The sequence below is a fragment of the Muntiacus reevesi genome, chromosome 19 (genome assembly GCF_963930625.1).
Source record: "Muntiacus reevesi chromosome 19, mMunRee1.1, whole genome shotgun sequence".
Lineage (NCBI taxonomy): Eukaryota > Metazoa > Chordata > Mammalia > Artiodactyla > Cervidae > Muntiacus > Muntiacus reevesi.
In genome coordinates, this window is record NC_089267.1 from 49,394,431 (window position 1) to 49,408,220 (window position 13,790).

At 36.3% G+C, this 13,790-nt stretch overlaps 1 protein-coding gene across 3 annotated transcripts in view; it reads left to right on the forward strand.

Moving 5' to 3' along the window:
- MMS22L (MMS22 like, DNA repair protein) overlaps positions 1 to 13,790 on the forward strand; it is a 123,493-nt gene that overhangs the window by 108,464 nt on the left and 1,239 nt on the right. For all 3 annotated transcript variants that reach the window (XM_065911348.1, XM_065911349.1, XM_065911350.1), the window contains 3 exons: positions 495 to 658; positions 11,543 to 11,639; positions 13,162 to 13,329. In XM_065911348.1, the coding sequence (XP_065767420.1) occupies positions 495 to 658; positions 11,543 to 11,639; positions 13,162 to 13,329 (429 nt within the window). The remainder of the gene's footprint in view (positions 1 to 494; positions 659 to 11,542; positions 11,640 to 13,161; positions 13,330 to 13,790) is intronic.

Genomic DNA, 13,790 nt, shown 5'->3' on the forward strand with positions numbered 1-13,790 from the left:
TTTCATAAGGGAAGGAAGGATACAGGTTGGAATGGAAAGATGATTTCTAGTATAGTTCTCTTATTTATTTGGAAAAAGAAGACTCTCTTTCAAATCCATAGATAAATAAATTTGAGGAGAGACTCTTTATGCTATTCAGATTAAGAAAATGTATCATTGAGGAGCTCATAGGGGAGATAAAGCTTATATTAGAAAGAAAAAAAATTAACAGATTTTATTAGATTTTGATTGTTTATTTTAAGACCAGGTTGCTTCATATTTAGTTTGTATCTGTATTCTGCTTTGGCCTTTATAGCATGCCAGTAGGATATGCAGTCATTGATTCAAAAATCTTAGGTTTGAAGAAAATATGGTAAAATATACATAGCTTTTAAAAATTGTGCTTTGTGGATTTCAGAGATAAAATAGGCCATCATCTTTCAAGTGTATGACATTTGATTCTGCTCTATTGAAACTTTAAAGAGAAAGAAGAACAAAATTGTGCTTCTTTTCAGGAAGTCCTACTTTGAGTTTAAAGGATCCTTGCTGCCTCCTCGTTTGGCATCCATTCTGGCCTTCATCCTCCAGCTTGTTAAGGAAACTAACACTGATGTTTCTGAAATTGAACTACTCCTCCCTGGAGTATTAAAATGCTTGGTGCTGGTCAGTGAACCTCAAGGTTAGTTCATTTAAGAGTTTGTATTTGTTATACTTTTGTGTTCACAAATTAAGAAAATATTCAATTCTATCAATTAAATTGACAGTTATGAAAATATATGGTTATTTCATATCAACTTAATTTTTATTATAACTAAAGAATGAACTCCAGCCAGTAGCTGAGGTTGGGTGTGATAAAATGGTTAAAAACTGACATGATTCAGTCTAGTTTTTTTTTTTCTTCCCCCTCCCAAGTTGTTGATTTATGTTTATTTAATTTTTGTTCAATTTGTCTCTGATACTGAATGCAACTTGCTAAATATCAAGTGGTGAGCGGGCAGCCTACTTTCTCCTATTCTAGATTCTGCTATAATATGTAAGCTGATCTCTGGACAAACCTGTAAGTACATGTTGATCCTTTTGTTTTCAGTCTCATCAGCCTTACTGCCTGTGATCACTTAAAAATATTATTTATTTAGTCCCTGCTGTGAGTAGCAGGCCTTAACAAGCTTATTGGGAATATGCAGAATAGTGGCTGTAGTTCTATCCTGAAGGGATTTTTAGTGTAAATAGATGTTTTGTGTGTGTATTTATCATTATAATGTGATCGTTTGGGGCAGGCTTCTCAAATGCTTCTGCTTAAGTACTTCTAACTACTGTGATAAGTGAGTACAGTATATATCCTAAAGAATACAAGGGCAGCATGCAGAGTGGCAGCTAAAAGCTCAGACAGCTCTTTGAAATGTCCTGTTTTATCTCAAAAATTTATGCATGTTTTGTTCTAATCCGTGTTATTTTGATATTTAAAAACGGTCTTCTCTGCTTCCAAGCTTGGTTTTGTGAAAAGTGTTCTATTATGTTAACGTAAAATACCCTTACTTCATAGTAACACTGCTTCAGTAAAGAATATCCAGAGATAGATCCCAGATTGTTCTTTAGAAATTTTACCTTCTTTGAAAACGTTTGCATGCTTTTAATTTCAGTGAAAGTCTGTTGTACTATACAGTAAAAAATTTGAGACAGAGCAGACAGTATAGCTTTTTAGCTAGCCTGTTGTTTCAGTGAGTACAATATTTATCATGAAGGAGGTCAGGTTTGGGGAGGGGAATTTTGCTGCTCGTCTGTAGCTAGTGGTGCGTTGCATGTTCCAAACAGCAGGTATACAGAATGAGTGTTCTGTCTCCACATTGTCCTACAACCTGAAGGAGCAGTGTTTAAACACAGGTGTGTGTGATTGGCTCAGAGAAGATCCTCTGACTCTCCTTGTAGTCTCAGTGTTTTGGAAGGACAGTTTGTGAAATTGTAAAAACTAGTGCTATGCCCAAGGATATTTCAGTGTCTGGCCAAACTACCTGTACACAACAGCTTGAGTTCACTTCCAGCATGTGACATGAGGAGCTCTGCAGCCTTGATCCTCAGAAAAACTGGTGAAAATTATTTAAAAGAAAAGCGTTTAAATTCTCTGGAAATGGTCCTAAAAGGGTACACAGCAAATGGAGAAATTGTATTTAAGAAAATCTACTGAAGCTTGGTAGGAACAGCAAGTCTTTGATATTTGAACCAAGACTACTACCTTCTCTCTTCCTGTCTCAGAGGCATGGCAACTCTGGTAAATTAAAGAATGAGGGTTCCCTCTCCCTGCAGCTTCCAGGAGGAGGGCTGTCTTCCTAAGAGAGGCAGAGTATCAGTGTTTCTCCTCCTGCCTCCTAGCCACCTGATGCTAAGGTTATATTCCAGGGGAGTGTGGGTGAGAAGTGAGGCCTTCATTCTTCCACTCAGCTCCCACTTGTGAGATGGGAGGACTATACTGAGTATGTTATCAGTGAGAATACTGGAGTGTTGATTGTCCTTGCTGCAGCTTAGAGGTAGAGAATTCATACCAAGAGGATCTGTAGCTAATACCCCTCCTTCCACAAGCATGCAGCACCTAACGTGGGTATGTCAGTCAGAAAATAGTGGACCCCATGATCCCTGTCCCCAGCAACAGAACTTCACCTCTGAATTTTGCCTGAGAGTGGGAGGGGGTAGGAGAAAGCCATAGGACAGATAACTCTGAATCTCTCCCAAAGGAACAAACTTCATTTACAACGAAATGTGAAAAAGTTCAAGCCTGAGGGTGCTGTCAAAAGCAGTGGAGTTTGTGGTTAAAAGGCAATAGGTAGGAGAATGATAGATTTATTGGAGGTGTAAGCTAATCTGTAGGTGAACTAGTTTAGTGAGAGAATTGGCTGCAAAGAGCCCTGGGGTGAGAACAAATATCAACACTAATCTCAGAAATCCCCCCTTTAAAAAAGCCTGGATTTGATAAGATCATACAGTTTCGTTTACTGAGAGAAAATCAGTCAACAGATCCTGTCAGTATAAGCAATCAGATAGAGGATTTAATAAACAAAGAACTTCAAGGTAGTCATTATAAAAGTGTTCAGAAAGCTCAAGGAAATCATGTTAATAAAGTAGAGGAAGATGTGATGACAATGTCATATCAGAGAATATCAGTAGAGAGATAGAAATTATTAAAACAAAAAATAAGCAACTGGGAATTCTGAAGTTTAAAAGCTAAACTGAAAATCTTAAGTTTAATTTGAATTGATAGATGAAAGAATTAGCAAACTTGAAGATAAATTGTTAGGTGTTATGCATTGCAAAAAACAAACAAACAAAAAAAAAACATGAAAGAGATGAATAGAGCTTTAGAGAACTGCAAGACATCATTAAGCACACCGTCCTACATAGAATATCAAGAGAGGCCAGAAAGGAGCAGGAAAAATGCTGAAGAAGTAATGGTTGAAAATTTCCAAATTTATTGACTAATACCAATCTATACATTCAGGAAGCTCACCTGATTCCAAATGGAATAAACTTAAAGAGATCCACAGACAGATGCAACTTAGTTGGAGGGTGGGGAGGGGGGAGGTTGAAAGTCAAAGGCAAGGAGAAAATTTTCAAAGCAGCAAGGGGAAAAACAAGTCTACTTTCAAAGGAACCCTGGGAAGATTAACAGCTGACTTCTCAGCAAAATCAATGGAAACTAGAAGGCAGTGGGATAACACTCTGAGTGATCAAAGAAAGCACCGTCAACCCAGAATCCTGTAGTCAGCAAAGCTGCCCTTTCAAAAATGACAGTGAACTCAGGATATTTGCAGATAAAAAATGAGAGAATTGGTTGTTAGCAGACCTGCCTTATAAAAATTACTAAAGGAAGTTCTTCAGAATGAAAGTCGGCTCCGACAGTAACTTGAATCCTTCCGAGTAAAAAAAGAACAACAAAGGTGATTATGTACAGTTGACCCTTGAACAGCATGGGTTTGAACGCCACAAATAACTGTCCACTTATTTGCAGTGTTTCTTTTCAACAAATCCGTACTATATTACTGTACAAACTATGGGTAGTTGAATTTGTCAATGTGGAACCATGACTGAACCCTTTCTGACTTTATAGTCAGAAAGCCGACTGTAAGGTTGAACATGGATTTTCAACTGCATGGGGGGTCAGCGCTCCAAACCTTCATGTTGTTCAGTGTTAGTTGTCCAGTCGTGTCCAGCTCTTACAACCCCATGGACTGTAGCCCACCAGGCTCCTCTATCCATGGGATTCTCCAGACAAGAATACTAGAGTGGGTTGTCATTTCCTTTTCCAGGGGATCTTCCTGACCCAGGGAATGAACACAGGTCTCCTACATTGCAGGCAGATTCTTTACCATCTGAGCTACCAGGGAAGGCCCCATGTTGTTCAAGGGTCAGTTGTAGTTGAAAGGCAGCATAAATGCATATTTTCACCTTTTTTCTTTCAACTGATTTTAAAAGTGTATGAAATAATATGTATATAGTTGTCCTATAATGTATAGAAATTTAATATATTTACCAATAACAGTATAAAGGAGATGGTGGGAACAAAGTAATATTAGACTAAGGAAGTGACTTCAGATGATAACTTAAACAGGAACAAGTGATGAGAACAATAAATGATAAGTAAGAAGGTAAATTTAACAAAACCCAAAATATATATGTGTTCTCCTTTTTAGCTTCTTTGAAAACATAGGAATTTTACAAGGTAGGAATTATAATAATGTATCACTGAGTTTTAAAATTTGTAGATGTAATATGTATAACAGTAATACCACAAAAGAAGGGAAAGTGAGTAGAACTGTATATGAACGATGTGTCTATATTTTGCTGGAATTAGGTTCATGTAAATCTGAAGCTCTGAAGAGTTAAAATGTACATGATAAACCCAGAGCAACCACTAAGGAAATAATTCAAAACTAATGGACACTCATTAAAATAACTAATATGCTACATTTGAAAATACTCAATGCAAAAAGAAGAGAGATTAGATGGACAAAAAAACATAAGACATTTAGAAAGCAAAAGGTAAAATGGCTGATGTAAATCCGACTATATCTATAGTAATATTAATTGTGAAAAGTTGAACAATCCAATCAAAAGACAGAGATTATGAGAATTTTTCTTTTTTTTTTTTTGGTTTATTTTGCTTATTTTCTCTAAGTGATATTGTCACTACATATTTATGTATCAGCTTATTGCAGAAGTATCATTGCTAACAGATTTTAGGTGCATTCCTTTGATGTCTACTAAACCTTCCAGTTGTCTTCATGGGATTGTCTGGTTGCCCTTTTATTAATGTTCTAATCATCTTCAAAAGTACTTACAGATACATCTTTCTGACACAAGACTGCATGCTCCATGAGGTCAAGAACAGTATCAGTTTTGTTGACTGCTGTATTCCAGTTAGTAACCATGCAGAGACTGGCACGAAGTTAGTACTTAACCAGTATTTGTTGAATGAATATCAAACTTGTGGAGGCCACCATGCACTGGTACCATATCTGTAGCAAATACTTTTGATTCAAAGATTGGAAGTTAAAGGATGGAAAAGGATACATCATGCAAATTGTAACTGCAGAAAGCCAGAGTAGCTATACTAACATCAGACAGAAAAGACATTAGACAAAAAAAAAATATTACTAGAAATAAAGAGGGAACATTTTATAACGATAAAAGGGTGAGTCAGGAAGATTTCACCACTATAAATATATGTGTACCTAATAATAGCAAAATACAAGAAGAAAAATCTAAGAGACATGAAGGGGGAAATAATTCACAGTAATAGTTGGAGGAACTTTGGTTTCTGCTATAATAATAAAGAGCTTGGAAGTCATCACTCACCCTCACAGGAAAAACTCTGGACAGCCTGAATAACAATTCTTAGGTGCATCAGAGAATGGAGGTCATAGGGTAAATCATTGCCTTCAAAACTGAGCATACAACAGTTTGTCAAATTCAGCTTAAATATTCCTACCAATACCAGCTACATCAGAAGGCTTCTGCTCCTGGTTAGCTGTGATTCTCTGTATCCACCTTTCTGTTTAGTTTTAACCTGTAGTAGGTAATTTTTTAAAGAGGTAAAGGATGTACTAAGAGAGGAGAGAAAATGGAATCATACAAAGTGCTCAATTAAAACCTTCAGAGAAGGCAGGAAAAGAGGGAAAGATTAAAAAAAAAAAAAGGACCAGAGCAAAGACTAGAAAAACTATGTATAGAGTAGATATTAATTCAACTATTTCAATAATCACTGATATCAATAGTCTAAATAAACCAATTAAGAGACTGACAGTGGATAAAAAAGAAGGCTTAACTAAATGTCAGCTATAAGAAATGGATTTTAAACATAAAGACACAATTATATTAACAGTAAAGGGATGGAGAAATATATGCAGTGCTAACAATTCAAATCACAGGTGTAGCTATATTTCACACAGAGCAGACTTCAGGACAAGAAGAACCATCAGACACAAAGATGGGCATTACATAAAGGTGAGCTGGGAATAGAGCAGAGAACTGCTTCCATCAGATAAAGGACATTTTTGAAAATCCTACAGCTGATATCACACTTAAGATGCTTTCTCCCTAAGGTTAGGAGCAAAACCAAAATGTCCATTCCTGCCACTTCCTTTCAACATTGTGCTAGAAGTTCTAGTCAGTGGAAGAAAAAGAAACAAAAGGCATCTAGGTTGAAAAGAAAGAAAGAAAATTATCCATGTCTGCACATCATATCATTTTGTTGTTGTTCAGTCGCTCAGTAGAGTTTGACTCCTTGTGACTGCATGCGCTGCAGCACGCCAGGCTTCCCTGTCCTTCACCATCTCCCGGAGCTTGCTCAGACTCACGTCTGTTGAGTCGGTGATGCCATCCAGTCATCTTATCCTCTGTCATTCCCTGCTCCTCCTGCCCTCAATCTTTTCCAGCATCAGGGTCTTTGCCACTGAGTCAGCTCTTAACATCAGGTGGCCAAAGTATTGGAGCTTCAGCATCAGTCCTTCCAATGAAAATTCAGGACTGATTTCCTTTAGGATTGACTTTTTTTATCTCCTTGCAGTCCAAGGGACTCTCAAGAGTCTTCTCCAGCAGCACAGTTTAGAAACATCAGTTCTTCAGCTCGCAGCCATCTTTATGGTCCAACTCTGACATCCATACATGACTACTGGAAAAACTGTAGCTTTGACTATACTATATGGATATATATGTATATACATATGATATCATATATATATAGAAAATCCTAAGGACCCAGTGAAAACTATTAGAACTAATAAATAAGTTCAGCAAGGTTCCCTACCAGAATTCAGCAAGCTTCTTTGTAGCAAAGTTGACAGACTGATTCTACAATTCATGCAATACTACAAGGGAGCTAGAATGGCAAAAAAAATCTTAAAGAAGAACAAAGTTGGAAGATAAACTTTTCAATTTGAAAACTTAGTGCAAAACAACAGTAATCAAAACAGTGTGGTGCTGGCATGAAGGTAGACATATAGATCAGTGAGATACAATTGAAAGTCCAGAAATAAACCCATGTATCTATGGTCAACTGACTTTTTCTTTTCTTTAAACAGGGGTGCCAGGATGATTCAATAGTGGGAAAATAGTCTTTTCAACAAATTGTGCTAGGTCAAATGGATAGCCAAATTCAAAAGATTGAACTTGCACCTTTATTTTAACACTATATGCAAAAATTAACTAAAACAGGATTATAGACCTAAATGTCAGAGTTAAAGCTATAAAACTCTTAAAGCAAGAGTAAATCTTCATGATCTTGGATTTGGCAATGAATTCTTAAACAGGACATCAAAAGCACAAGCCACAGAACAAGACACATAAATTGAACTTAATCAAAATAAAAGAGTTTTGTGTTTCAAAGAGCACTGTCAAAAAAGTATTAATAAAAAGACAACTCAGAGAATGGGAGAAAGCATTTGCATATTACTGATACGATAAGGAAGTTGTATCAAGAGTATATGAAGAATAAAATTCAGAATTTTTTTAAAAAAACAGGCAAAGGATTTGAATACAATTTTCTCCAAAGAATATAACCAAGTGGCTTTAAAACACCTGAAAAAGTGCTCATTGTCATTAGTCAAGAGGGGATTGCAAATCAAAACTACAATGAGATACCACTTCACGCTCACTAGGTTGGCTATAACGAATAAGATAATAACAAGAATTGGCAAGAACATGGAGAAATCTGCATCCTCATTTACAGCTTTTGGGAATATAAAATGGTGTCGCCACTTGGGAAGAGAGTCTAGTAATTCCTCAAACAGTTGAACATAGAGTTACCTTGTGACCTAGCAGTGCACTCCTAAGTTTTAATATATACCCAAGATTAACGAAAACATATGTCCACACAGAAACTTGTACTTTAATATTTGTAGCAGTATTGTAATAGCCAGAGGTGGACTCACCATCAGCTGATGGATGGATTTTTTTTAATGTGATCTATTCATACAAGAGAATATTATTTAGATATAATATTAAATATATATTCAATATAAGGAGTGAAGTACTAATTCATGCTGCAGGAAGTATTGCTATGGTGTGTATTGCTATAGAATGTATTGTAAACATTATTATAAGTGAAAGAAGCCACTTTAACACAAGACCATATATTATATGGTTCTATTTATATGAAATATACAGAGTAGTTAAATCTGCAGAGATGGAAAGTAGATTAGCAGTTGCTTAGGGGGTATGAAAGTAGATTACTGGTTGCTGAGGGGGTACTGGAGGATAGGAGGTAAGAGCTTTAAAGGGAGCAGTGTTTCTTTTCAAGATAAAGAAAATGTCCTAAAATTGCAGTGATAGTTGCACAGTTGTGTATCATCCTAAAAACCATTGAATTGTACGTGTTAAATGGGTGAATTATATTGTATATAAATTATATGATAATAAAGCTGTTATTAAAAAAAAAGCTGAAAGATAACCCAGTTTTTAAAAACAATGCCCAGTTCACTTAAAGAAATAAACAAAGAGGATAGATTTTTTTTTTGAAAACCATGTACACTAATGCTCACTACAGTGTTATCTGTAATAGCCAAAATGGAGGCAACCCCGATATCCATCAACTAATCATCTAGTGAACTGATGAACAAGATGAAGTAAATCCATATAATGGAATGGTGTTTAACCATGAGAAGGAATGAAGTGCTAACGTGTTCTATAGCATGGGTGAACCTTAAAACATTTTGCTAAGGAAAGGAAGGCAGTTACATAAGACCAAATCTGTATGGTTCCATCTATATGAAATTCCCAGAACAGACAATCCATAGAGACAAAAAGTACATCAGTGGTTCCAGGGGCTGAGGGAGGAAGAACATGGGGAATGACTGCTAATAGTTATAAGGTTTTAGAGGGAGGTGATGAAAATGTTCTGAAATAAGATAGTGGTGACAGCTTCACCACTTGAATATACTTCACCAAGTATATTCAATTCTTCTGAACATACTAAAAGCCAATGAACTGTACACTTTAAAAGGTTAGTTTTTATATGTGAATTATACCTAAATTTGTTATTTTTAAGAAACAGTGCTTACTATTAATACTTTATGAACTGTATTTCTTCATGTTCTGGTACTTTTTCCACAAAAGAACTTGTGGATTTTTTTTTTTCTCAAAGAAGCATCTTTAAGAAGAATCATTTATACTGGCTCTAGAATTGCATCTAGTATGATAACTTACTTGTTCAGTAAAGACAAGTATTCTATCTCTTCCTTTTCCGCTATCCTCATGCTATGGAAAACATTATCTGCTACTTATTTAAGTTAGGTTCATGTGTACTCTTGCCATAGTGGATTACAGTTTCTGAAAAAATTTTTTTTCATTTATTAGTTGAGGCTAATTACTTCATGAAAATATTTTTATTCTTTAGAGAAAGTAATTTTTCTCCCCAGCTACTTAATATGCCAAAAACAGCATAAAAAACGTATTAGCACTTGGAACATGGTGAATTTTTGGTTCTTTCTTGATTTTTTTTTTTTTTTTTTTTTTAACCGTTTTTATGTGGAAGTGCACAGCTGTAAAGGATTTGGTTAAATACTGAAAGAACGTAAATGATCTCTTTGTAACTTTGCTGCCTTTCAAAAGGAAATTAGCATCAACAATACTTGATTTTATATATATATATATATACACACACACACACACATACCATGAACTGACGGATTTATGTGTATATACAGTCCATGGTGTCACAGTCAGACACAACTTAGTGACTGAACAACAACAAATATATAAATCTAATTTTAAGAAAAGATGAACTATTAGTAGTTTCTAATTTACTGCATATGAGAAACGCTGGGCTGGATGAAGCACAAGCTGTAATCAAGATTGCCGGGAGAAATATCAATAACCTCAGATAGGCAGGTGACACCACCCTTATGTCAGAAAGTGAAGAAGAACTAAAGAGCCTCTTGATGAAAGTGAAAGAGGAGAGTGAAAAAGTTGGCTTAAAGCTCACATTCAGAAAACTAAGATCATGGCATCTGGTCCTGTCACTTCATGGCAAATAGATGGGGAAACAGTAACTGACTTATTTTTTTGGCCTCCAGAATCGCTGCAGATGGTGATTGCAGCCATGAAATTAAAAGACGCTTACTTTTTGGAAGGAAAGTTATGAGCAACCTAGACAGCTTGTTAAAAAGCAGAGACATTACTTTGTCAACAAAGGTCCATCTAGTCAAGGCTATGGTTTTTCCAGTGGTCATGTACGAATGTGAGAATTGGACTATAATGAAGGCTGAGCACCGAAGCATTGATTTTGCCTTTGAACTGTGGTGTTGGAGAAGACTCTTGAGAGTCCCTTGGACTGCAAGGAGATCCAACCAGTCCATCCCAAAGGAGGTCAGTCCTGGGTGTTCATTGAAAGGACTGATGTTGAAGCTGAAACTCCAATAGTTTGGCCACCTGATGCAAAGAGCTGACTCATTTGAAAAGACCCTGATGCTGGGAAAGATTGAGGGCAGGAGGAGAAGGGAACAACAGAGCAGAGGATAAGATGGTTAGATGGCATCACTGACTCAATGGACATGGGTTTGGGTGGGCTCTGGGAGTTGGTGATGGACAGGGAGGCCTGGCGTGCTGCGGTTCATGGGGTCACAGAGTCGGACACGACTGAGCAACTGAACTGAACATATGTATTTGTGAATGGAAGGAATATGAATTTAAAAAATCAATCTGTAAGTCAGCTGAATTATTAAAGGTTATCTGTTGTCAGTGTGTAGCAGTGTTTACAGTATTAGGATGGTAGAACATTTTTGAATATGGACTCTTTTCTGACAAAAAATGCATATCTTCACATATATTTTTTCAGTTACAGTATTTTTTCAGTCACATGTGAAAAATAGACTCAAGTGTTTTATATTTTCTTAAAATGGAAGATAGACTTTAGAACAAAACAAAAAGCTCATAACTATTTCACTTTGAAAAATAACAAAAAAGCATGTACATACTTTAAGAAAACAACATGTTTTTCTAAATCTAGAGTGCTCATGAAAATGAGGATCCAGATGGTGAATTCAGGCACAATGTGTAATGCTGTAATTTTCCCTCCTAGTTAAAAGGCTGGCCACCGAGAACCTGCAATGCATGGTCAAAGCCTGCCAAGTGGGGTCAGGAGGAGAACCTGCCGCCCAGCTGACTTCTGTGTTTAGGTAACTGGAAAATATGCCAACTGGCAAGGAGACTATTGCCAGCCATTTGACAGTCAACATGTTTTTTAAATAACTAATTATCCAAAACATAATGTGTTACTACTTGTTTGTAGTTCCAATTATGATGTTTTTGGCAGTAGTTTTGCTACGTTGTTGTTTTATTAAAAAATAAAATTACTAGGGAGAAAGAGGACTTAAAATTACCTGAGAATTTAGTAAGGAAGATGCCTGCATGTGTTTCAGAGGGAAAAGTGGAAAACGTGAGGCATGGTTAACAGGTATACAGGCTTTGGAGCTGCTGAAGATGCCACTCAGCATCCGGTGTGGACGTGCCTGTCACTGGTCTTCCTGTTCACTTCCGATGCCGTGAACCCACAGAGCTCCATTGGATGTAATTTGTGAAGCACAGACTTTATATGTAGATGCTGTCCCTTCATCAGAATAACTGCAACTTGTAGAACATTTTCTCTTTTATTTTCCTGCCTTGCACCATATAGAATCTTAGGCTTTCTGTTAAGGCAGTACTTTTAAAGTGTATCTTTCTCCTAGTTTCTACCCATTGACCTTCGTTTCATGTATCTCTACCATAGCACCACTGTTGAATAGTTTGGGTCCATTTCCTTCCTTCTGTGGGGGATTTTTGATTCCTCGGCTTGCTTTCTTATCACGTAGTTGCAACTTGTCAGTTGCTTACAGTTTATTTATAGAATATAAAAATTGTGATTATTTGAAATAAATACTAGGTTTAATTAAAAAATTGTGATCATTTGAAATAAATACTGGGTTTAAGAAAACTGTAAAACCCTAAGAGATGAGGAAGGATTTTATAATGAACAAAGATTACATGTTTGTTAACTACAGTTTACTAAGAGAGGTGACTTTTGGCTAGGGTGGGAAGACTAGAAATTTTATGGTTAAAATATATAATTCTTTTTTATATAATAGAATGATATATTCTTTATGTATATGTATAATTATGTAAATATAATTCTTTATTATGTATTCTTCATATTTTATTCTTCTGTGGGTCTAAAGTCTCTTGTTCAATTAAGGAATATAAAAATTATTAGAACTAACTTGCTTTCCTCATAGAAATACTGTTTGATTTATCTAGAGATAGGAAAAATTAACTAAAAGATACACAAAATAACCAGGAAGCTGGACTCGTGTTCTATTTTAGTACGCTACACCCTTACCACCCAGATTAACCACATGCAGAGTGTAGCCGGAAATTCCCTGGTGTTAGATTTTTTTCCCTCTTAATTCTTCCTCTTGGGATTCCAACTCTTCCCTCTCCCTCTTAATGCCCTCACTCTGGTCATGGCTCACGCTGAAGCCATTTCTTTTTTATATTTTCAAGTTTCAGTCTTTGTATGGCGTCTGTCATAGATCCTTATGATAATCTTACATAAAGTATTTTTCTTGCATTCAGGTTACAGCTCGTTGCTGTAATTGGGCTAGATAGATACTAGCCAGAGCAACTGCCCCAAGAGTAATTCTAAGTAACCTGTTTTACTTTCAGGCAGTTTATTGAAGATTATGGTATGGGATATGATTATCAGATTTACAGCATTTTAGAAGCAGTAGCAGCATTGGACCCGCAGGTTGTTATCCACTTGGTTCCTTCCCTTACTCAGGCTCTGAAGAATTCAGAGCGGAAATGGGGCCTTGGCAGAAATACTGCACAAAGGTATGTTTGATAATTTGATTATATCCTTTTGGACAATGATTATAAAATCTAGTTTCATTTTCTAGTAATGGCCTATTTTCCCATTTATAAAGATTTGGAGTCTATTCTGGTGAATAGGGTTAGTGACTCAACTAGATAATATGCTTTTGGTCAAAAATAGATAAAAGCTCTTTTTTTTTTTTCCCTATAGGCTTATGACTGAATATAGTGCTGGGCCATTTAGAGTAATGAAACATGGTGGGATAAGTCTGTATCTCCTAAAGAGATTGTTTTAAAAGAGAAAAGACCCTGATGCTGGAAAGACTGGGGGCAGGAGAAGGGGGCAACAGAGGATGAGATGGTTAGATGACATCACCGACTTTAATAGACATGAGTTTGAGCCAACTCTGGGAGATAGTGAAGGACAGGGAAGCCTGGAATGCTGCAGTTCATGACTTCACAGAGTCAGACACGGTTTAGCG